Below are 23,009 nucleotides of genomic sequence, written 5' to 3'. Positions count from 1 at the left end.
TGGCGGCTCAGGCCTCCTAACCATCATAGGTACCCCTGAGATAAGGGAAAGCCAGGGCCCCATTATAGTGCCAGGGACAGGTGCGGGTCCCAGTACGCCATCCTGCCCCTTTATCGCCGTTAACAGCGTGACAGTATCACTGACCTTAAAAATTTTCTTGGTCCAATATGGACCCCATTGCTGCTTTACCTAAACAATTGCAGCAACTCAGTCTAGAGGTTGCTGACCTCCGCTCAGCAGTTGTACAGCGCACTCCAGTGGCCACTGCAGGGGTTGCTACACCTCCACAAGCTTCGCTGGAGCCTAAAATTGCGTTACCTGACAGGTTCTCTGGGGGACGCGACAAATTTGTTACATTCAGGGAGGCCTGTCATTTGTATTTTAGGTTGCGTCCTCACACTTCAGGTTCAGAGGAGCAGAGGGTTGGAATTGTAGTATCACTCAGGCCTGGGCTTTTTCACTTCCCGCTGACGCTTTGCCATTACGGACTGTGGAGGAGTTTTTTCGAGCCTTAGGTCAAGTGTATGATGATCCTGACCGCGTCTCCCTCGCTGAGCCCACAATACGCCATCTTAGCCTGGTTTCACATTTGCGGTTGTGTCCGCAGCGTTTCTACCGCATATATCCGCCCACCAAGGCTTCCCAGAACACAGCAAACCCCCCCAAAAAACAACAAAAAAAACAACAGAGGACTCTTAGTATTCCTCCCCCTTCACCTCCCAATGTGTCTGTAATGTCAGGTTTGTCTCACCCTTCCAGTGCGTCTCAAGCCTCTCATGTGTCAAGCCCCATCCCCGAACTTCCAGACCCCACTAGTTTCATTGCCCCTTCTCCTGTCACCTCTGCGTCGTCCACGGTTAGCCAGGCCTCAGTGCTTCACACCCCCGCTTACATCACTCTACCCCAAGCCGGCGCAGTTAAATAAATTTTTTGGTTGTTAAAAAATAAATACAATTTGATTTGCCCCAATTATGTTTGGTTTATTGTTTCTATCGCCGCCGGCAACACACACTGTGCGCCAAATAAGAAACTTCGACACACTTAATTTTTGGGCCACATCATATCTCCAGTAGTTATAAAAAGACTGCAGCTTTGTGTGTCTTGTGTGTCACGTAGTTCGATAATGGGGTGTCTCCAAAAACGCCTACGTTGTCTCTTTCTCCATCTTTCGCGATTTCTGTGTTGCTCCCAAGCAAAAGCACAGGCAAGAAACAGCTTGATGCTTAAATCCAGGTTGAAATAAAAGCTCTCCATGCGAAGATCCATCATGACACAGCATACAGGAGCAAAATCTGAAGATTTCAGCTGTTCAGGGGTCTATATAAAAAAATCCCATAATACACGCCCTCGGTAGTCCCATTGCCGGTGTCTAGATTTTTCTCTTGTGAAATCTCTCATCATGCGCACCAAAAACGCAAAAAAAAACGCGTTACCGCATGCGTCTAGAAAACGCCGCATTTGTACGCGTTTCTATGCGTTTTTTCCACCACTTGCGGATGCGGATTAAACGCTGCGGTTTTAAACGCAAATGTGAAACTAGCCTTACACAGGGAGACTGGCCAGTAGAGAAGTACTGCTCTGAGTTTCGGAGATGGGCTACTGACACAATGTGGAATGACCCTGCACTCCGCAGTCAATTTTATCAGGGCCTACCTGATAAAATAAAAGATGCCTTCGGCCTACAGGAGACACCAACCACACTGGAGGCAGCTATGTCTCTTGCGATCCGTGTGGACCGCCGCCTGCGCCAGAGACTTAATGAATCGCCGCTATTCAAGGATAATTCAGATTTGGACTCACCAGAATCTGAGTCTCTAGAACCTATGCAGTTGGGTGGCACTTCTCGTTCTAAGGGGGCTGCAGTAGTACGGCGTAAGGGAGGTGCATGTTTTTTTTGTGGCAGAAGGGGTCATTATGTGAACGTGTGTCCTTCTAAAAGACAACCGCCGGAGATGCAAACTCGGCTTTGGGAAAATGGCCGCCGCGATCTCCATCTGCGCACGCGCGGCATCCCGCGGCCATTTTCCTGAAGCCCCGTGCAGCAGAGCACTCCATCTGCGCACGCACGGCCTCAGGAAGATGGCCGCCCCCACCGATGACAAGGGTAATAGCGCAGATCGCGCGCTTTTTCTTCACCTGCCCGCAGTGGATTCGGCACTTGGACATGCGCACACCACTACGCCACCAACGGAAAGCTGGGGAAGAAACAGCGATGTCACCACGCCCACCCGACCTGACCAGCCTGATTGACAGGCGAAAACGGCGACTTTGGTAATGTATTTCGCAGCATAGGTGGGGAATCAGGGTACACTATATACACTATTGTAACGCACAGCGCAGGCCCTATTTAACAGTATTTTTATCTCAATCTGAAAAAACGGGGTGACAGGTTCCCTTTAATTTATCGCATCCAATTGTGGAAATTATTATTATTCCAAGATTTATTTATTTCAATCAACTTTTGTAGGAAAACCCTTTTCAGTCATCTTCCTGTAATCAGGCCCGTGGCAACTAGTTATCACAGGAGTTTGAAACTGATGTCAGTGATTCAGAGACCCTGAGACAAAACAACCATGAGGTTATAAGAAAACAAAAAATTACATCTATACTTCACTTACACCCAATTTGCATAATCATTTTGAACGTGGCGCAGAGAATGAGCTTCGAAAACCTTTGACCCCAATACTAGAAAGCTTCCCCATCACGACTTGCCCTGATTGTACCGTCCTTCTGATATTCAGGAAACATAAGGTTTCTTTCTCTTTTTGGAATGGGTATTTAGGAAGAAGGATATCAAGGCAGGTCACTGGGCGATCACAAGCCACACAGGAGGCAGCAGATGTGCTGCCTGAAGCTCTGACATTCCTCCAGCCATAGTAATGGGGACTAGAAGCCGGCGTGTGGAGCTCAGTTTCAGCCAAACGTTAAGGTCCAGAGCACAGAATTATAGAACTGAAGACATCATGTGTGAGGTGGCAAGAATCACAGCAGAGAAGGCCGAGAAACACAGATAAGTCAGAAAACTGCAATGAATCCTTGAGGGAAGATGGCACAGGTTTGATATGAAGACAAACCAAGGACACCCTAAGAAGCAATAAAAGTTTACTGATGACTGTCACTGTACAAATTATGCACTGGCGCAGGCCCCAGCGGGGGACCCGGCTGCAGGCTGAACAACAGCCCTGTGTAACTTTGGTCCACGCAGCGGTATTAGGGCTTCAGTCTATGGAACCTGGCAAAGTGAATGCCCCAGAAGGGGGTTTCATGAGCAGAGAAACCAACCCAGGCCGAGAAGGGCATCAGTCACAGGCTAGAAGCGGGGAGCTCCGTAGTCGTCTGGCATCCTCTCAATGTTGTATCTGCAAAGAAAGCAAAAAGAGAGGAAGCTGCAGAGGCTAGAATCACATGCAGGAGCGTTGCAGAGCCAGGACCACCACTGCTCACCTGTGGTTAGAGATGTACATGATGGGGACACCAGGAATCTTCCGTATCCGCCTTTTCAGATCTCGATCCACTGTGGCCACTATGTAACATTTGTGCTTTTATACAAAAAGAGAAGATAAATTCTAACAGATGTAAAAAAAAAAAAAAACCCAACGTCAGGGCCCATCTCCTTACTAACACTCACCTGAGTCACCCTCTGCACCAAGCAGTCATCTGCATAGGTTCCTTGGTGTGTGCACGGAAGGCGTTCAAAGGTGGGGTCCTTAGCGATCCTAAAAACAATTACACTTATGGGGCTGTTCAGGACTTCAACATTGATGGCCTCTGTCTGTACAGTAGAAAAGCAACACTCAGCACGCACGTCAATCAGCTGTTATTGGTGCATGTTGCAGTCAGGGCTGCGCAGATGTGGTATAACGGTTGTGGACAGGTACAGTTTCACCATTGGTACCAAGAGCAGCTGACCGGCCTGGTGTAGCACCACCCACAAATCAGGCATCGATGACCTATCCTAAGGATGGTCTATCAATGTAAAAGTCCCCCAAAAAAACCTTTAAGGAAAACAGGTAATAACACAAATCAGCCAAACTACAAGCGCCCAGCATACAGCTGCCACACACAGCCGCTATACAAGCACCCGCTAACCTCCCACCATAATCCAATGCACACAACCGCCATGCCAACGCTCCCCAGGCTGCTGCATCATCCATAGAATACATGCAACTACAAGCAATATAAGTCAGATCTCACCTGAGAGCTACTCTATATTTCTGCCCCAGTTTCTCCAGTTCTGCCATCACACAGTCAGTGATACAGGGAACACCTATAGAAAGATGACATGAACACAGTTCTTTAAGACAGCGGTGTCACACAGACATCAGACACTCCATGCAGCTACTCCTGAGAGGCAAGAGGTTTCCCCAGTAACTTACACTTGGCGTACAGACAGTCCATCATTGACTGCACCAGGTCCAGCTTGGCTTTAATAGAGAAATTGATGAAGTTTGTGTCCACGAGGATATAGTACGGGGGTCCGAGATTTGTATTATACTGGAAGAACAGGCAAGAGGGGACCTGAGGACTAAACGGAGACACAAATATGAAAAGTGAACATCCACCCAACATAATGCAGCCAGAGGAAGCCGCTTCAGGCCAATGAACCATTAATTTTCCTCTATATTTTGTTAGATTTTCTCCCATGGTAATAGTGTTAGAGAGCGCGAAACATAAAGGAAAAAAATAAAATCTCTACATTTTTATTAAAGGAAACCTGTCACCACCCCCCCAGGCGTTTTTAACTTAAAGAGCCACCTTGTCAGACTGGGGCCAGAACCAAGTTAGAGAAGGGACATCACCGTTAGACATGTGCAACATCCCCCCCCCGATGTGTCACAAGGGTATCTGATGATATTTTACCCACACGACTCAAATGCAACATTCTGAAGAGCCTTTCCAAAAACACTATAGGATATAACATGGTTTAAAAATTCTCATGTGCGTCCTGTGCTCCTCAACACACCCGTACCACCGTTCAGTGGGCTCATACTACAAACAACTATGTGATCAGCGTCAATGTGAAAATGTGGAGTGCAGGTCTGAGCGCGGGTTGGTCAGGTCCAAATAAAATAATAAATGCCTTATTCTAACCCAGGAAATCATTAGATAAATCCATGGTGGGCACAGCGAGAGGCTCAACAGTGATGACGTGAGCCAAACTATACCGAGCAAGAAAGACTAAATGGCAGCATGGTGGCTCAGTGGTCAGCACTGTACCATCTACAGGACGGCACGGTGGCTCACTGATCAGCACTGTACCATCTATAGGACGGGGCAGTGGTTAGCTCTGTAGCATCTATAGGGCATCACGATGGTTCAGCGATTAGCAATGTACTATATATAGGGCAGCACAGTGGCTCAATAACATCACTGAGAATGCCTCTTATCCATCACTAGAGATCCACGGTGACATCACTGAAAATGCCGCCTATCCAGCACTAGATTAGCAGTGACATCACTGAGAATGCCTCCTATCCATCACTAGAGATCAGAGGTGACATCACTGAGAATGCCTCCTATCCATCACTAGAGATCAGCGGTGACATCACTGAGAATGCCGCCTATCCATCACTAGAGATCAGCAGTGACATCACTGAGAATGCCTCCTATCCATCACTAGAGATCAGAGGTGACATCACTGAGAATGCCTCCTATCCATCACTAGAGATCAGTGGTGACATCACTGAGAATGCCTCCTATCCATCACTAGAGATCAGTGGTGACATCACTGAGAATGCCTCCTATCCATCACTAGAGATCAGAGGTGACATCACTGAGAATGCCTCCTATCCATCACTAGAGATCAGTGGTGACATCACTGAGAATGCCTCCTATCCATCACTAGAGATCAGAGGTGACATCACTGAGAATGCCTCCTATCCATCACTAGAGATCAGTGGTGACATCACTGAGAATGCCTCCTATCCATCACTAGAGATCAGAGGTGACATCACTGAGAATGCCTCCTATCCATCACTAGAGATCAGCGGTGACATCACTGAGAATGCCTCCTATCCATCACTAGAGATCAGAGGTGACATCACTGAGAATGCCGCCTATCCATCACCAGAGATCAGCGGTGACATCACTGAGAATGCAGCACGGTGGCTTAGTGGTTAGCATTGCAGCGCTGGAGTCCTGGGTTCAGATCCCACCCAGGACAACATCTGCACAGAGTTTGTATGTTCTCCCCGTTTTTGCGTGGGTTTCCTCCGGGTACTCCGGTTTCCTCCCACATTCCAAAGACATACTTATAGGGAATTTAGATTGTGAGCCCCATCGGGGACAGTGATGATAATGTCTGTAAAGCGCTGCGGAATATGTTAGCGCTATATAAAAATAAAGATTATTATCATGCCTCTAATCCATCACTACAGATCAGCAGTGACATCACTGAGAATGCCTCTAATCCACCGCTACAGATCAGCAGTGACATCACTGAACGCCGCTTATCATCGTACACTTCTCTCTCCTTGATGGTGCTTGGATCCTTTAACTTCTTCTTTTGAGACGCTGCTCGATCCTTTTCTTTTCTAGAGATAAGGGAATACAGAGTTTAGAGCTGAGCTGCAGACTCTTCCTCCCTCTGGAGTCCATTCTTGGTCTCTACTCACATGCGCGGGTCCCTCAAGTTGAGCCTCCGCTTCATCACTGCATATTTCCTCGTTTTCTTCTGTTTCCCCTGGAAGATAAGCGCACATGATGATGAAGACGACACATAGAGCAATACTGGCTCATCCTAACGATAATTCACACACAGGGAGCGCTGCTCTGTAGACAACTGAATGCAGCCCAACACGTAGATGGACATCAAAGCGGAAAACAAAAAAGTGACTTCTAGGGTTAAATGACTGTGGGCCACTGGAGTTCAGGCTGCTCCAAAGAAGTGTCAAGTATAAAAGTTGGCATCAAGGAAAGTGGACAAAGCAGGAAAAGGAGGTTAGGCCAGGAGGGAAGAGAAGAAAGGACGTGAGACCTACTGTAAAGGCCCCTTCACATTAAGCGACGCTGCAGCGATACCGACAACGATCCGGATCGCTGCAGCGTCGCTGTTTGGTCGCTGGAGAGCTGTCACACAGACAGCTCTCCAGCGACCAACGATGCCGGTAACCAGGGTAAACATCGGGTAACTAAGCGCAGGGCCGCGCTTAGTAACCCGATGTTTACCCTGGATACCATGCTAAAAGTTAAAAAAAACAAACACTACATACTTACCTACCGCTGTCTGTCCTCCAGCGCTGCGCTCTGCTTCTCTGCTCTCCTCCTGTACTGTCTGTGAGCCGGAAAGCAGAGCGGTGATGTCACCGCTCTGCTTTCCGGCTCACAGACAGTACAGGAGGAGTGCAGAGCACAGCGCTGGAGGACAGACAGCGGTAGGTAAGTATGTACTGTTTGTTTTTTTTAACTTTTAGCATGGTATCCAGGGTAAACATCGGGTTACTAAGCGCGGCCCTGCGCTTAGTTACCCGATGTTTACCCTGGTTACCAGTGAAGACATCGCTGGATCGGTGTCACACACGCCGATCCAGCGATGTCTCCAGGGAGTCCAGCGACGAAATAAAGTTCTGGACTTTATTCAGCGACCAACGATCTCCCAGCAGGGGCCTAATCGTTGGTCGCTGTCATACAGAACGATTTCATTAACGATATCGTTGCTACGTCACAAATAGCAACGATATCGTTAACAATATCGTTATGTGTGAAGGTACCTTAAGAGGTGCCCAGGTAGGTTCCCACACCATAAGACTTAATGGAAGAAACCTGGCACTCAACTTAATGCTGAAAGTGAGAAATGATTTTATTGTAGTACCAAAAACGTTTCAGTCCTCTGGACCTTCATCAGTTACGTACTGGTTGATGACTGTAGTCAGTCATATATTGATAGGACAGTCAGTGCAGACCGTATCAGCTAATAGATCTGGATGTCCGTAAAGGGAAAATAGATGAGGCTTAAATGGCGCCATTTAGGAGACCAGGCCAGAGGGGAGGTCAGGGACGGCACCGGGAGGGGAGACCAGACCAGAGGGGAGGCCAGAGAGGGGGCCAGTGTAGGGGAGAGGAGGCCAGGGAGGTGCGCCGGCAGGGGAGATGAGGCCTGATGGGAGGTCAACAGAAGGGAGAGGAGGCCAGACCAGAGGGGAGGACAGGGACGGTGCCGGGAGACCAGGTAGGGGCGCTGGCAGGGAAGAGGAGGCTAGACCAGAGGGGAGGTCAGAGAAGGGGCCACTGGGGGAGAGGAGACCAGACCAGGTAGGGGGGCGCCTGCCAGGTTGGAGAGGTCAGAGTTCGCCCGACAAGGAGGTGATCATGGAGGGTCACACACTCAGACGGCCCCGGCCCCCGCACTCACCATGTTGCTGCTTTCAGTGTCGGAGGATTATGACGTCACTTCCGGCCCTGGCTCTTTGGCAACTGAAAGCGGAAGTCCCACCTTTGCACCCGGAACCGACTCTGTAGTCACATGACCCGCGTTTATGAACGGAGAACCGGAATTTTTTTTAATCCGATGTGGTATCGAGCCCCGTATGTGGGGCGTTGAGGGTGATTATCGGAGTGTGGGGTGTAGAGGGTCACTGTCGGGGTGTGAGGCATGGAAGGTGACTGTCGGGTTGTGGGGCGTAGAGGGTTACTACCGGGTTGTGGGGTGTGCAGGGTCACTATTGGGTTGTGGGGCATAGAGGGTCACTGTCGGGGTGTGGGGCATAGGGGGTCATTGTCGTGTGGGGCTTAGAACGTGACTATCGGGGTGTGGGGCGTAGAATGTGACTATACGTGCGGGTGTAGCTAGAGGGTCACTATTTTTTTGTGGGGCGTAGAGGATGACTATCGGGGTGTGGGGTGTAGAAGGTGACTATTGGGGTGTGGGGCGTAGAAGGTGACTATAGGGGTGTGCGGTGTAGATGCTGACTATCGGGGTGTGGGGCGTAGAAGGTGACTATTGGGGTGTGGGGCGTAGAAGGTGACTATTGGGGTGTGGGGCGTAGAAGGTGACTATTGGGGTGTGGGTCGTAGAAGGTGACTATTGGGGTGTGGGGCGTAGAAGGTGACTATCGGGGTGTGGGGCGTAGAAGGTGACTATCGGGGTGTGGGGCGTAGAAGGTGACTATTGGGGTGTGGGGCGTAGAAGGTGACTATTGGGGTGTGGGGCGTAGAAGGTGACTATTGGGGTGTGGGGCGTAGAAGGTGACTAGGGGTGTGCGGTGTAGATGCTGACTATCGGGGTGTGGGGCGTAGAAGGTGACTGTCGGGTTGTGGGGCGTAGAGGGTTACTACCGGGTTGTGGGGTGTGCAGGGTCACTATTGGGTTGTGGGGCATAGAGGGTCACTGTCGGGGTGTGGGGCATAGGGGGTCATTGTCGTGTGGGGCTTAGAACGTGACTATCGGGGTGTGGGGCGTAGAATGTGACTATACGTGCGGGTGTAGCTAGAGGGTCACTATTTTTTTGTGGGGCGTAGAGGATGACTATCGGGGTGTGGGGTGTAGAAGGTGACTATTGGGGTGTGGGGCGTAGAAGGTGACTATAGGGGTGTGCGGTGTAGATGCTGACTATCGGGGTGTGGGGCGTAGAAGGTGACTATTGGGGTGTGGGGCGTAGAAGGTGACTATTGGGGTGTGGGGCGTAGAAGGTGACTATAGGGGTGTGCGGTGTAGATGCTGACTATCGGGGTGTGGGGCGTAGAAGGTGACTATTGGGGTGTGGGGCGTAGAAGGTGACTATTGGGGTGTGGGGCGTAGAAGGTGACTATTGGGGTGTGGGGCGTAGAAGGTGACTATTGGGGTGTGGGGCGTAGAAGGTGACTATAGGGGTGTGCGGTGTAGATGCTGACTATCGGGGTGTGGGGTGTAGAAGGTGACTATTGGGGTGTGGGGCGTAGAAGGTGACTATAGGGGTGTGCGGTGTAGATGCTGACTATCGGGGTGTGGGGCGTAGAAGGTGACTATTGGGGTGTGGGGCATAGAAGGTGACTATAGGGGTGTGCGGTGTAGATGCTGACTATCGGGGTGTGGGGCGTAGAAGGTGACTATTGGGGTGTGGGGCGTAGAAGGTGACTATTGGGGTGTGGGGCGTAGAAGGTGACTATTGGGGTGTGGGGCGTAGAAGGTGACTATCGGGGTGTGGGGCGTAGAAGGTGACTATCGGGGTGTGGGGCGTAGAAGGTGACTATTGGGGTGTGGGGCGTAGAAGGTGACTATTGGGGTGTGGGGCGTAGAAGGTGACTATTGGGGTGTGGGGCGTAGAAAGTGACTATAGGGGTGTGGGGCGTAGAAGGTGACTATAGGGGTGTGCGGTGTAGATGCTGACTATCGGGGTGTGGGGCGTAGAAGGTGACTATCGGGGTGTGGGGCGTAGAAGGTGACTATCGGGGTGTGGGGCGTAGAAGGTGACTATTGGGGTGTGGGGCGTAGAAGGTGACTAGGGGTGTGCGGTGTAGATGCTGACTATCGGGGTGTGGGGCGTAGAAGGTGACTATCGGGGTGTGGGTCGTAGAAGGTGACTATTGGGGTGTGGGGCGTAGAAGGTGACTAGGGGTGTGCGGTGTAGATGCTGACTATCGGGGTGTGGGGCGTAGAAGGTGACTATCGGGGTGTGGGTCGTAGAAGGTGACTATTGGGGTGTGGGGCGTAGAAGGTGACTATAGGGGTGTGCGGTGTAGATGCTGACTATCGGGGTGTGGGGCGTAGAAGGTGACTATTGGGGTGTGGGGCGTAGAAGGTGACTATAGGGGTGTGCGGTGTAGATGCTGACTATCGGGGTGTGGGGCGTAGAAGGTGACTATAGGGATGGGGGGCGTAGAAGGTGACTGTCGGGGTGTGGGGCGTAGGTGGTGACTATCGGGGTGTGGAGCGTAGAAGGTGACTATTGGGGTGTGGGGCGTAGAAGGTGACTATAGGGGTGTGCGGTGTAGATGCTGACTATCGGGGTGTGGGGCGTAGAAGGTGACTGTCGGGGTGTGGGGCGTAGGTGGTGACTATCGGGGTGTGGAGCGTAGAAGGTGACTGTCGGGGTGTGGGGCATAGGTGGTGACTATCGGGGTGTGGAGCGTAGAAGGTGACTATCGGGCTGTGGGCGTAGAGGGTGACTATTGAGGTGTCGGGTGTACAGGTGCTGCACCGCCTCCCTGCTGTCCGCTGCTCTGCTAGCTTTACTGATGAGAGTTCAGCACAACACGTGAGCTCGGGGTATGACCAGTGATTGGCTGCAGTGGTCACTTGCTACCTCTCTGCATCCCTTTGTGTGTACCGTTCTGGGTACCACATGTATCACCACCATGCTGATTCACCAGTTTCTTGTCAGGTGTGGTCAATCACTGTGCAGCTTACATGTTTTCTGAACCGTCTCAGGGATGAAAGCTGTGCTCTGGTTGCTTTGGGCCACTTGACGCCCCGGCTGAAAGCCGCTAATCCGGGATATCTGATCTCTTGGCAGGAGACGACATGCTGGAAATGCTATGAAGACGCCGTCCCTCGTCCGCCCTGATGTTGTATGTTATCGGTGAGCACCGCTGGCCGGGTATTGTGGCTTTCTGACATTCGGGCTCCTTCCTGATCCCTCTTTCTCTGGCAGGCAGCGTCACGGGCTTGATGTGCGTGTTCCTGGTCACGATTAAATTCCTCTTTGAATTAAGTTCCCGCGTCCTAACGTTCTGGCATCATGAAGGTCGGGAACGCGGCACGGAGCGTACCATCTACAACTATGTGCAGGGGAAGTACCTGGAGCCTCGCTCCTGCCAGGTGTCCTGGGACTGGGCTGAGCCCTGCGAGGTGGGGCAGTCCATGGGATTCCGAGTGCATGTAAGACCCATGACGCCCTGCTGGGAACATGCTTCCCGTCCTGCTTTCTCCATGTTGAGTTGTTGGCCTTTCCTCAGTTATTCTATAGGAATGGGCATCCCTTTCCCATCACCGGCACAGCCGCTCTGCGAGTTCGCATCTCTCACACGGAGCTGTCAGTCGAAGTCCCGGTGACTCTGGAGGTTGTCCAGGATCCCATGAGGAACGTGGTGAAAGCCACTTTCACAGTGCGGCAGTCTGGGAGGTATCAGATCAGCATCAGTGTGAACGGCCTCAGTGTTGGGAATAGTCCATACTATAAGGCCTTCCAACCAGGTAAGAGGTGCTGCAGTGCCCAGAGGCTGAATGCTGAGTATCAAAAGTGTGACCTCACTGCCTGCTCCTTAAAGGTGTGGTCGTGCCTGCCAAGACGCATATTGTCTGCCACTTCTCCACCCTGGTCCTGACCTGCGGGGAGCAGCACACCCTACAGATTGCTCCACGTGACCAGTATGGAAATGCTGCCAGTTGCAGTGAAAAGGACCTGGAAAGCTACACCCTGAGCCTCAGTCAGGTGAGCGTCCGCTCTGCCCCTTCATAAGACTATGGCCCCCGTCCCGGCCCTGTCGCCACAGCATGCGCCTGCTCCGTCAGCAGACCCCTTTGGAGATGACTCTTCTCACTTTCTAGCTTGGCGTGGTGGGAATGGCCGATGGCTGCTGCCGAACAACAGTCTGCCATGGAAAACAACAGCGGGTGCTGATGCCACTGACTCTTCTGCAGACTGGATGTTTCCAGGCCACTGTGCGCTACCAGGGACGTCCTATAAGCAATGGACACTTCTACATCATCGTCCTAAGTGGTGAGCTTCTGCTTGTGGGTATGCTTCTCCTTGTAGTCCTTGCTGGTTTGTGACTGTTGCCTCTTGTGTTGTAGATGCGGAGAAGGTGGCGGTGGATAATAACGTGTCGTGCTCTGGAGTGGGCGTTTTCTTCGAGGGTTATCTATATCCTCCTTCTAGCCCACCTAATGTTTCTAGGCAGCAAAACCCGTCCTCCCCCAGGCAGAGAGAGGACAGCACCTCATTATTCAGTTTTTCTGCCCTGGAGAGGGTGAAGAAGCCGAAGAAGGTGTACTTCTACATCTCCCCAAAGGTGTGTGAGCATGGATGCACATGGTTTCCACTATCTGCGCCTCTCCTCATCATTGTGTTTTTTGCTGCAGCAACTTTCCATCAAGGAGTTCTACCTGCGGATCATTCCCTGGCGTCTCTTCACCTTCCGCGTGTGTCCTGGGACCAAGGTGGGTCACCAACCTCCTCGTACCAAAGCTCTCATATTCAACCTAAATTCCCCAAAATGTTGTACACTGTGTAAAATGTGCAGAAAGCAAAAACAATGACCTGGAAATGTCGTCACCACATTTTATCACACAGATCAGAAGCTGGACGTTGGACATTTCTCTTTTTCGTTTGAAAGACAAATTAATTTCCAAGTTGATGGCAGCGACATCTCAGAGGTGTTGGTTTCAAGATGCTGCAGAAGTGGTACTGATGGACCACAGCCCATGGGTCACATGACCGTGTATATGGAGCATGTGAGAGAGGCATTGTCTCCCAGAAGCAAAGATGGTCAGAGGTCACCAATCTGAGAACTGCGTCTAACGACTGGAACAACTTCAGAAATGTTCCTCAATGTAAAATTGTGAAGAGTTAATATCATCCGTCTACAACACAAAATATCACAAGAGCCAGAGATTCTGGAGAAATGCATCAGCACAAGAGACAAGGCCAACAGTCCGTATGGGAGGGTTGTGACCTCCAGGCCCTCAGACTGCACTGCACTCTATACAGGCATGAATTACTGCACGGGCTCAGGAATAATCCAGAAATTATCTGTGATTGCAGGTCACCATGCAATCCACAAATGTAAGAGAAGACTCCATACAAAGAATAAGCAGTATATCTGCACAATCAAGAAACTGCTTTCTTCTCTGGGCCAAAGATCAGTTATAATAGATGGAGCAAAATGGAAAAATGTTCTATGTGGGAATTAAAATGTGGAATTCTTTATGGAAACCACGCACACTGGGTCCTGCATACTCAAGAGAAGAATGACCATCCGGCTTGTCATGGAGAATGACCATCCGCCTTGTAATGGAGACTTTAGTGGAGGTGACATCAATCCTGAGTGTATATAGAGGTGTTATGGTACCTTCACACATAACGATTTTGTTAACGATATCGTTGCAACGTCACGCTTTTTGTGACGTAGCAACGATCCCGCTAACGATCTCGTTATGTGAGACAGCGACCAACGATCAGGCCCCTGCTGGGAGATCGTTGGGGAATGATCAGGACCTTTTTTTGGTTGCTGATCGCCCGCTGTCATCGCTGGATCGGCGTGTGTGACGCCGATCCAGCGATGTGTTCACCTGTAACCAGGGTAAATATCGGGTTACTAAGCGCAGGGCCGCGCTTAGTAACCCGATATTTACCCTGGTTACCATTGTAAAAGTTAAAAAAAAAACAGTACATATTTACATTCCGATTTCTGTCACGTCTCCCGCCGTCAGCTTCCCTGCACTGACTGTCAGCGCCGGCCGTAAAGCAGAGCACAGCGGTGACGTCACCGCTGTGCTCTGCTTTATGGCCGGCGCTGAGACAGTCAGTGCGGGAAGCTGACGGCGGGGGACGTGACAGACATCGGAATGTAAGTATGTACTGTTTTTTTTTGTTTTTTTTTTACTTTTGCAATGGTAGCCAGGGTAAATATCGGGTTACTAAGCGCGGCCCTGCACTTAGTAACTCGATGTTTACCCTGGTTACCCGGGGACCTCGGCATCGTTAAAGACAGTTTCAACGATGCTGAAGTCGTTCCCATGATTGTTGGTCGCTGGAGAGAGCTGTCTGTGTGACAGCTCCCCAGCGACCACACAACGACTTACCAACGATCACGGCCAGGTCGTATCGCTGGTCGTGATCGTTGGTAAGTCGTTTAGTGTAACGGTACCTTTAGACCAACATCTGCTCTAACCGGACAATGTCTATTTCTGGGAAGACCTTGTTTATTTAATCAGGACAATGATAAACCCCATCCTGCCTCCATGACAGCAGTATGGCTCCACCGAGTCCGAGGGATCCACCTGCAGTCTGGACCAGCCAATAGAACATATTAAATGAAAAATCTGGCAGATACCCAGAACTATCGAGTTGTGGAATTCTGACAGACTAAAAGGGGACAATGTTCTTCTCCCAAAACTCCAGTGACTGTCTCACCTCCCCAACATTTACAGACTGTTGTGAGAAGAGGGGACACTGCACAACGCTGGGGACCCATGCACAGCTGTCCTAAGATGTTGCTGCCATCAGTTCCTAAATGAGACATTTTCTTTTCTGATTAAATGGAGAAATGTCCAATGTACACCTTCTGATCTGTTTACGTATCTGGGTGTAATGTGGAAAGTTCATGGCCTCACGTCTTTTATCACATTGTCAGAGGGTTGCGGGCGGGTGTGGCGCTCTGCATTACGGTTGATCCTGTTAATTTGTCTATCTCTGTATCTTTCCTAGTTTCTTTACTTGCCCCCGGACCCTTTGCACGGCCTTTTGTCCTTACAAGTTGATGATGGGCTGCAGCCCCCAGTAGAAATCAGCTGTAAGGAGCGGAACATCCTAGCTGCCACTTTTACTCGTTTCCTGCACTTGAACATTGGTAATGCAATGATGAATGTGTAATGGGTGCGTGCCTGTAGTGGGGGGAAGGGGGTGACGGCTGTGTGCCTGGGGGAGGGGGAGAGGCTGCCTGTGGGAGGGGGGAGACAGCTGTGTGTGTGTAGTGGGGGGTGACGGCTGCGTGCTTGTAGTGGGGGGTGATGGCTGCGTGCCTGTAGTGGGGGGTGACGGTTGCGTGCCTGTAGTGGGGGGTGACGGCTGCGTGCCTGTAGTGGGGGGTGACGGCTGCGTGCCTGTAGTGGGGGGTGACGGCTGCGTGCCTGTAGTGGGGGGTGACGGCTGCTTGCCTGTAGTGGGGGGTGACGGCTGCGTGCCTGTAGTGGAGGGCGGCGACTGTGTGTGTGTGGGGGCTGCGTCCCTGTGTGTGGGGGTGGTGGCTGCGTGCCTGTAGTGGGGGATGGCGGCTGTGTGTGTGTAGGAGGGGTGGTGGCTGCGTGCCTGTATGTGGGGGTGGTAACTGCTGCGTGCCTGTGTGTGGGGCTGGTGATGGCTGCGTGCCTGTGGGGGAGGTGACGGCTACGTGCCTGTGTGGGGGAGGTTATGGATGCATGTGTGTGGGGGGGATGGCTGCTGGGCGACTGTAGTGAGGGAGTGACGGTTGCATGGCTGTGAGGGGAGGTGATGGCTGCATGTGTATGTGTGGGTGGGGGGAGGTGACAGCCACATGACTAGTGGGGGATGATGGCTGCGTGCCTGTAGGGAAGCGAAGTGATAGCTGGGGGGCTGTGTGCCATTTGGTGGGGTGGTAGGCTTTATAGATGAGTGGCGGTGCATCCCATGATGGACATGGTCCATGGACCGCTTCTAACAACGGTTTTGCTTTTTAGGTGGATCAGAGACTTTCCAAGATAAAGTTTGTTTTTTCCAGAAAGAGCTTAAAATGATTCACTGCAAGAAGAATCGCAGCAAAGTCACCTTGAGAGTCTGCCGCCATGCGCTGCTGGAGAGTGTGAGTAGTAGTCCTGCGGTGTTCACAAGTCTATATCCTGCATACCGGGTATCCCCCTGTGACTCCCGGTTCATCCCCCTGTTACCCCATAATATCTGTCTTTTATTGCAGTCGCTACGAGCAACAAGAAATTTTTCTGCCTCTGACTGGAGCAAAAGCTTCGAAGTGATATTCCAGGATGAAGAGGGTGAGTGTCTGCTCGCTCTGGTGGCTCTGACTTCTCTCTGTCCCTTTGACATTCTCTCTCGTTGGCAGCTTTGGATTGGGGTGGTCCGCGGCGGGAGTGGTTTGAGCTGATTTGTAAAGTTCTCTTTGATACAAACAACAAACTCTTTACTCGATTTAGTGACACAAGTCAAGGCCTGGTGAGTCCATGACCTTCTCAGCAGTTTACGTCTGGCTACTTTGCCCTCCCCTTCCGTCCGCGTCTGACTTTTCCCCTTCCGTCCACATCTGACTTCTTCCCCCTCCCCTGCCGTTCACGTCTAGCTACCTGCTTCCACCCTCCCTGCCGTTCGTATCTGACTGCCTCTCCCTCCCCACAGTCGACGTCTGCCTCTCCCTCCCTCCCCGTCTGCCTCTCCGCATTGTCCGCGACTGACTGCCTCTCCCTCCCCACCGTCCACGTCTGAATGCGTCTCCCTCCCTCCCCGCTGTCCACGTTTGACTGCCTCTCCCTCCCCGACGTCCGGGTCTGACTGCCCCTCCCTCCCCACCGTCTGCGTCTGACTGCCTATCCCCACTGTCCGCATCTGACTGCCTCTCTCTTCCTCCCTGACGTCCGCGTCTGACTGCCCCTCCATCCCTGCCGTCTGTGTCTGACTGCCTCTCCCCACTGTCCGCATCTGACTGCCTCTCTCTTCCTCCCCGTCTGACTGCCTCTCTCCCTCACTGCCGTCCGCGTCTGACTGCCTCTCTCTCCCTGCTGTCCGAGTCAGACTGCCCCTCCCTCCACGCCGTCTGCTTCTGACTGCCTCTCCCTCCCTCCTTGCCGTCCTTGTCTTGATTGCCTCTCCCTCCCCGCCATCTTTGGGGTTTTATAATTTGGGGGTTTCTCTTCTAGGTACACCCAAATCCATGTCGCCCACCAGGATTACGCATCAAGCTGTACGAGTTTGCTGGTAGGGTTGTAGGAAAATGCCTGTTTGAGTCGTCTCAAGGGGGGGGTTATGAGCAGCTGGTGAGGGCCCGGTTCACCCGTTCCTTCCTGGCACAGATCATTGGACTTCGTGTGCATTATAAGGTGAGGCATGGTGTCCCTCCTCTGACCACCCAGCAGTCACATTGCAGGACTGCTTGCCATCTTCCAGGTACTATCCATGGCCGCCCGTCTCCACCGAGACATCATCCACTGGGGATGGGGCTGCTGAGCGCAGACATTTCCCACACTGCCCTTCCGCCTGCTAACCCCCATCCCCCCACACATGTGGATGGCGACTGAGGGAGCCAGCAGGGTGTGAGCAGTATATGGCCCCTGGACCCGCAGGGTGGGAAAATGGACATAACCCCCGAAGGCGGGGATGGGGTTGGAGCAGACGGGACTCGCAAAAAGGATTGGGGTGATTCGGGACTGACAGGACCCGATGAGGGGAGAGTGGGGACACATGAGGAGATTCATCATTTTATTTTTCTCTTCAGTTCTTCGAAACGGACGACCCTGATTTTTTCCAGTCCAAGGTTCTGTATGTTTTGTCCCATGACATCTCTGATGCAGACCTGGTCTTTGCTGAAGAGAAGTATAGCCGCGGGGGTCAGCTGGAGAAGGTGGGTACTATGTGTGAACACATAATCGTGTTTTATCGAGCATGAAAGGAACTGACAGTGACTAACAATGGAGTAAATCTGTGACGTTTACATATAAGACACCACGTGTCAACCGCCCGTTCTCATGTACTATATACAGACTGGATATCACGTGGCAGCCTCCTGTACAGTGCACAGAGGGGACACCATGTGGCCTGTCTTCCCGTACAGTATACAGGCGGGACATCACGTGCCAGCCGCCCATCCTCCTGTCCAGTATGCCATGTCTGTGGATTGCCAGTCTTCTTCCTCTTGCAGATGGTGGACCTGGTGCCTGGGGGTTCGCACATTCCAGTCTCCAATGACAATAAGATCTATTACCTGAACCTTCTGGCGCAGCATCGTCTCTGTAATCAGGTGCGGGAGGAGGTGGAGCATTTCCTGAAAGGTGAGCTGATGGTTGGGGTCAGTGCAGGGGGATGCATGGTGACGAGTGCAGGGGGTTATCGCGGGGGGGGGGGGGAGGGGGACGCATAGTGACAAGCGTGGGGTGGTCGGTGTGGGAGGATGCATGGTGAACAGTGCAGGGGTCAGCGCGGGAGGATGCATGGTGACCAGTACAGGGGATTTAGGCTGGGTTCACATTAGCGTTTAAGTCCGCAGCGTTGTGCTGCGGACTATTTTTCCTTAAGCTTCGCCTACTTCCGCATGCATTGTTTACCTATCTTTAACATTGTGTAGGCAGGGACATGCGTTGGATGCGTCCGCATGCGTCGTTTTGACGTGCCCGCCGAACGCAACATGTTGCATTTTCTTGCGTTCAGCGGGCATGTCAAAGCGCATGTGGACGCATCCGCATACAACGCATGTCCCTGCGTATACAATGTAAAAGATAGGTACGCAGGACGCATGCAGAAGTAGGCGGACCTAAACGCTACTGTGAACTTAGCCTTAGTGCAGGGAGACGCGTGGTGATCAATGCGGGGGGACTCGTGCTGACCAGCTCTAACTGTGGCCTCTGTTTCCACAGGACTCAATGAGCTCGTCCCTGATAATCTCTTGGGCATATTCGATGAGAATGAACTAGAGGTAAGAATCGGCCATTTATTGCTGTTTAACAAATTGTCATGAATTCTGTGTAATGTAAATAAGGTTATTTCCATTTCTTCAGGCCCAAAGGGGAACGTAATATTACCAGATCGCTATATCATTAGCTCTAGTGTTTAAAAGGCTTGTCCACTACTAGGCTAGCCCTTCTCATACGCCACACTTTGCCCTGAGAAAATAATAAAGCCTATACTCTGCTCCTGAGCTGACACTGTTCGTGTGGTGTCGACACTCGCGCTCCCATGGGGTTGTTGTGACATGTGACCCTGGCGTCACTGTCCTCGCCTCCTGTCGAATTGATCATGAAGAGGAAGTCAGGGATCCGCTGCAGCCTGGACTTCCTCTTCATGTTCGATTTGTCCGAAAGCGGAGACAAGTGTCACAACAACCGCATGAGGGACCCAGAACTGCGAGTGCCGTCACTGCTGGAACGACGCCGGCAGGGGGTGACTATAGGCTTTATTATTGTGTATGGGGCCAAGTGTGGGGAATGAGAAGGGCTGTCCTAGGAGTGCACAACCCCTTTATCATAGAAGATGTGGGCAACGAAATTAATTAAATACACCATTCGCGGTTACAATAAGCTTCCACACGTTTTTGGGGAGTTTTTACTACAAACTGTCATTACATGGCGAAGGTCCAGAATAAAGAATTACATTTCTTGCAGTTACCAGTTGGCGCTCTGTTAGCTGCCGCTTGTAATGCCGCTCTGGAGCATCCAGCAGTGGTCTCCAAGTTGGTCCAATCTATTGTCAAAACATCCACACAACACTCCTTTACTCAGTGCTTTTTTCACACTTCCCCACTAATTACGTCCTCAGCCACATTCCACTGCTCAGCGTCAACCATTGACTTATAAGCCAGCATTTTGCTTTCATGAGCCCATACAGAGCAGACCAGGGGGATTCCAATTTCTCCCACATTCTTTTACAGTGTGTTACATCATCCCTGACTTCACATTTTCTAACTATTGCTGTTTTTCCTTTAGATGTATCTATTTACTCCCAAGCTGTTCAGCTCTGGTCTTAGGCACTTTGGAAGCTTATATAAGTGCCTATATCAGCACATTTTCTCATATGTAGGTAGGCACCAGAGACATTTAAAATCCTACAATTATATGTAGGCAGTCTCCAAAGCCACCTAAAAACCAAGTAAACAGGCTACAAGATACCCCTCAACACTATCAATCCTCCAAGTACAATTACCACTACATTTCATACTTATATACTGATCCCATCACATGTACACAGTTCAAAAGAATAGATTTCTCCAAGTTACTGGACCAGATTATTTAATGCAAAATAACTTGTAGTGGAGGTAGACCAAGTTCTCAGTAAAAGTGAAATACAAAAGTATGAAAAGCCTTGTGTCTTATACTTCAGCATTAAAATTCACTTTTACTGGTGTGTCGTGGTATAATGTGTGTCTTTTCCTGGGTTTCAGCACCAAATTTTGTTAGTGAAATACATTTTCTTCTATGCATTTTATGACTCCAAATTAATAAGATTTGTTTAACGCACGCTTGGGAACTCAGTACAGAACAGCCTTGTATGGTGGTCTCAGAACTTCTGGTTTATTAGCCCATTTTATATTACAGGAGGATTTATGTAAACTAGAAGCTTGGGCTGATAAATGGCAAATGAGCTTTAATGGGGATAAGTGTAAGGTCATGCACTTGGGTAGAAGTAATAAGATGTATAATTATGCGCTTAATTCTAAAACTCTGGGCAAAACCGTCAATGAAAAAGACCTGGGAGTATGGGTGGATGACAAACTCATATTCAGTGGTCAGTGTTAGGCAGCTGCTACAAAGGCAAATAAAATAATGGGATGCATTAAAAGAGGCATAGATGCACATGAGGAGAACATAATTTTACCTCTACACAAGTCACTAGTTCGACCACACTTAGAATACTGTGCACAGTTCTGGTCTCCGGTGTATAAGAAAGACATAGCTGAACGGGAGCGGGTGCAGAGAAGAGCGACCAAGGTTATTAGAGGACTGGGGGGTCTGCAATACCAAGATAGGTTATTACACTTGGGGCTATTTAGTTTGGAAAAACGAAGACTAAGGGGTGATCTTATTTTAATGTATAAATATATGAGGGGATAGTACAAAGACCTTTCTGATGATCTTTTTAATCATAGACCTGAGATTGGGACAAGGGGGCATCCTCTATGTCTGGAGGAAAGAAGGTTTAAGCATAATAACAGATGTGGATTCTTTACTGTAAGAGCAGTGAGACTATGGAACTCTCTGCCATATGATGTTGTAATGAGTGATTCATTACTTAAATTTAAGAGGGGACTGGATACCTTTCTGGAAAAGTATAATGTTACAGGGTATATACACTAGATTCCTTGATAGGGCGTTGATCCAGGGAACTAGTCCGATTGCCGTATGTGGAGTCGGGAAGGAATTTTTTACCCCAAAGTGGAGCTTACTCTTTGCCACATGGGTTTTTTTTGCCTTCCTCTGGATCAACATGTTAGGGCATGTTAGGTTAGGCTATGGGTTGAACTAGATGGACTTAGTCTTCCTTCAACCTTAATAACTATGTTACTATGTAATAACTATGTAAGCACTTTAAATAGGGTCACAGAATAAGGAAAACTTCCATCAGTTATGTGATCACCATGACACAGAAGTTATTAGGCAAGATGGAGATCACAGACACAAAATGTATTCTGTTCTCTCACAGATCACACACCACTGCCTGATGTAACATTGCAACATCACACATTGCTTGGTGTTCTTCTGACCATTATTACGTTGCCACTGATGCTTGATAGGTGCAGGTGTAGATAGGTCTCGTACCCCCGCTGCCTCCCTATATCTGGATGATTTATATCTTAGATCTGAGCTCTTGTTGTGGACAAGGATTATATGCTTTTTTTTCAGCTCCTTATGTGTGGTACTGGGCACATAGCCGTGCAGGACTTCCAGGCTCATGCTGTGGTCATTGGGGGTTCCTGGTATTTCCGGGAGAAGGTAAGAATTAGAGTCCTCCAGGAGGTAATTGATGGAGGTACTTTGAGCGAAGAAGCCTCTTGCTAGTACACCTCCTCCCATGATATAGGCTGTTGCTTCATCACGATTTCCCTGGTTCTCGTCTCTGCCCCTTTGGTGTTCTTGTGACTTCTGTTTAAAGCTGACAACGTAAATGGTTGGTCCGAAGTCCAAAGTAATTTTCTTTATTTAGTGCCATAATCTAAACTATTTTCTATAAACAACCACAAGATGGCAGTCAAATAACTGTCATCCCAAAGAAGCCAACCATTGATTAAAAAATTAAATCAATTTTATTAAAGAAACAAAAAAATGAAAAACAATACATATACACATTAAAAAGCTACTTCATTTCTTCCGGATAATACCCCATGGGAACGCATTAGAGGCACACTGTATTCTCATCAGACTAATAAAGCACGTATATAAAAAAGTCAAAACCAGCCTCCTCACAGAACACATAGAGTTAAATATAAGGTGCTATCTGCATCCACTTCATATTAATTGTGTCCCATGATTATGCGGCCATCCTATATACCATTAGATATTAACATACCACCATAGAATCCCCACAGTCCAGATCGCAACTAGCCGATCACAATAAGAGGTAAGTAGATAGTATAAATGCTGATATTACCTAAAGCAGGTCATAGATAGTGTGCGTCCACCCTGGCTTTTTCCCAGCGCCCCAACG

General features: G+C 50.1%; 2 protein-coding genes across 2 annotated transcripts in view; one reads left to right on the top strand and one right to left on the bottom strand.

Moving 5' to 3' along the window:
- Positions 1-3,085: 3,085 nt before the first annotated feature.
- On the bottom strand, positions 3,086-8,407 carry FCF1 (FCF1 rRNA-processing protein). Its single transcript, XM_069735730.1, has 8 exons — positions 8,351-8,407; positions 6,615-6,682; positions 6,462-6,533; positions 4,377-4,525; positions 4,195-4,267; positions 3,629-3,716; positions 3,445-3,539; positions 3,086-3,359 (listed from the first exon to the last, which is right to left on the bottom strand). The coding sequence occupies exons 1-8, from the start codon at positions 8,351-8,353 to the stop codon at positions 3,311-3,313; spliced, it is 597 nt and encodes a 198-aa protein (XP_069591831.1). The 5' UTR covers positions 8,354-8,407; the 3' UTR covers positions 3,086-3,310.
- Positions 8,408-23,009, top strand: part of AREL1 (apoptosis resistant E3 ubiquitin protein ligase 1) — a 37,075-nt gene continuing 22,473 nt past the window's right edge. Inside the window, exons 1-17 of the mRNA XM_069735729.1 lie at positions 8,408-8,541; positions 11,430-11,495; positions 11,568-11,794; positions 11,872-12,109; positions 12,184-12,347; positions 12,464-12,635; positions 12,710-12,927; positions 12,998-13,075; positions 15,345-15,486; positions 16,334-16,455; positions 16,567-16,642; positions 16,711-16,820; positions 17,519-17,698; positions 18,094-18,219; positions 18,517-18,646; positions 19,229-19,287; positions 22,208-22,297. Coding sequence (XP_069591830.1) covers positions 11,480-11,495; positions 11,568-11,794; positions 11,872-12,109; positions 12,184-12,347; positions 12,464-12,635; positions 12,710-12,927; positions 12,998-13,075; positions 15,345-15,486; positions 16,334-16,455; positions 16,567-16,642; positions 16,711-16,820; positions 17,519-17,698; positions 18,094-18,219; positions 18,517-18,646; positions 19,229-19,287; positions 22,208-22,297 — 2,148 coding nt within the window. The 5' untranslated portion in view covers positions 8,408-8,541; positions 11,430-11,479. The remainder of the gene's footprint in view (positions 8,542-11,429; positions 11,496-11,567; positions 11,795-11,871; positions 12,110-12,183; positions 12,348-12,463; positions 12,636-12,709; positions 12,928-12,997; positions 13,076-15,344; positions 15,487-16,333; positions 16,456-16,566; positions 16,643-16,710; positions 16,821-17,518; positions 17,699-18,093; positions 18,220-18,516; positions 18,647-19,228; positions 19,288-22,207; positions 22,298-23,009) is intronic.

The sequence above is a fragment of the Ranitomeya imitator genome, chromosome 1 (genome assembly GCF_032444005.1).
Source record: "Ranitomeya imitator isolate aRanImi1 chromosome 1, aRanImi1.pri, whole genome shotgun sequence".
In the NCBI taxonomy this organism is placed as follows: Eukaryota; Metazoa; Chordata; class Amphibia; order Anura; family Dendrobatidae; genus Ranitomeya; species Ranitomeya imitator.
Note: the sequence above shows the minus strand (reverse complement) of the source record. Positions and strands in the feature narration are given on the sequence as shown.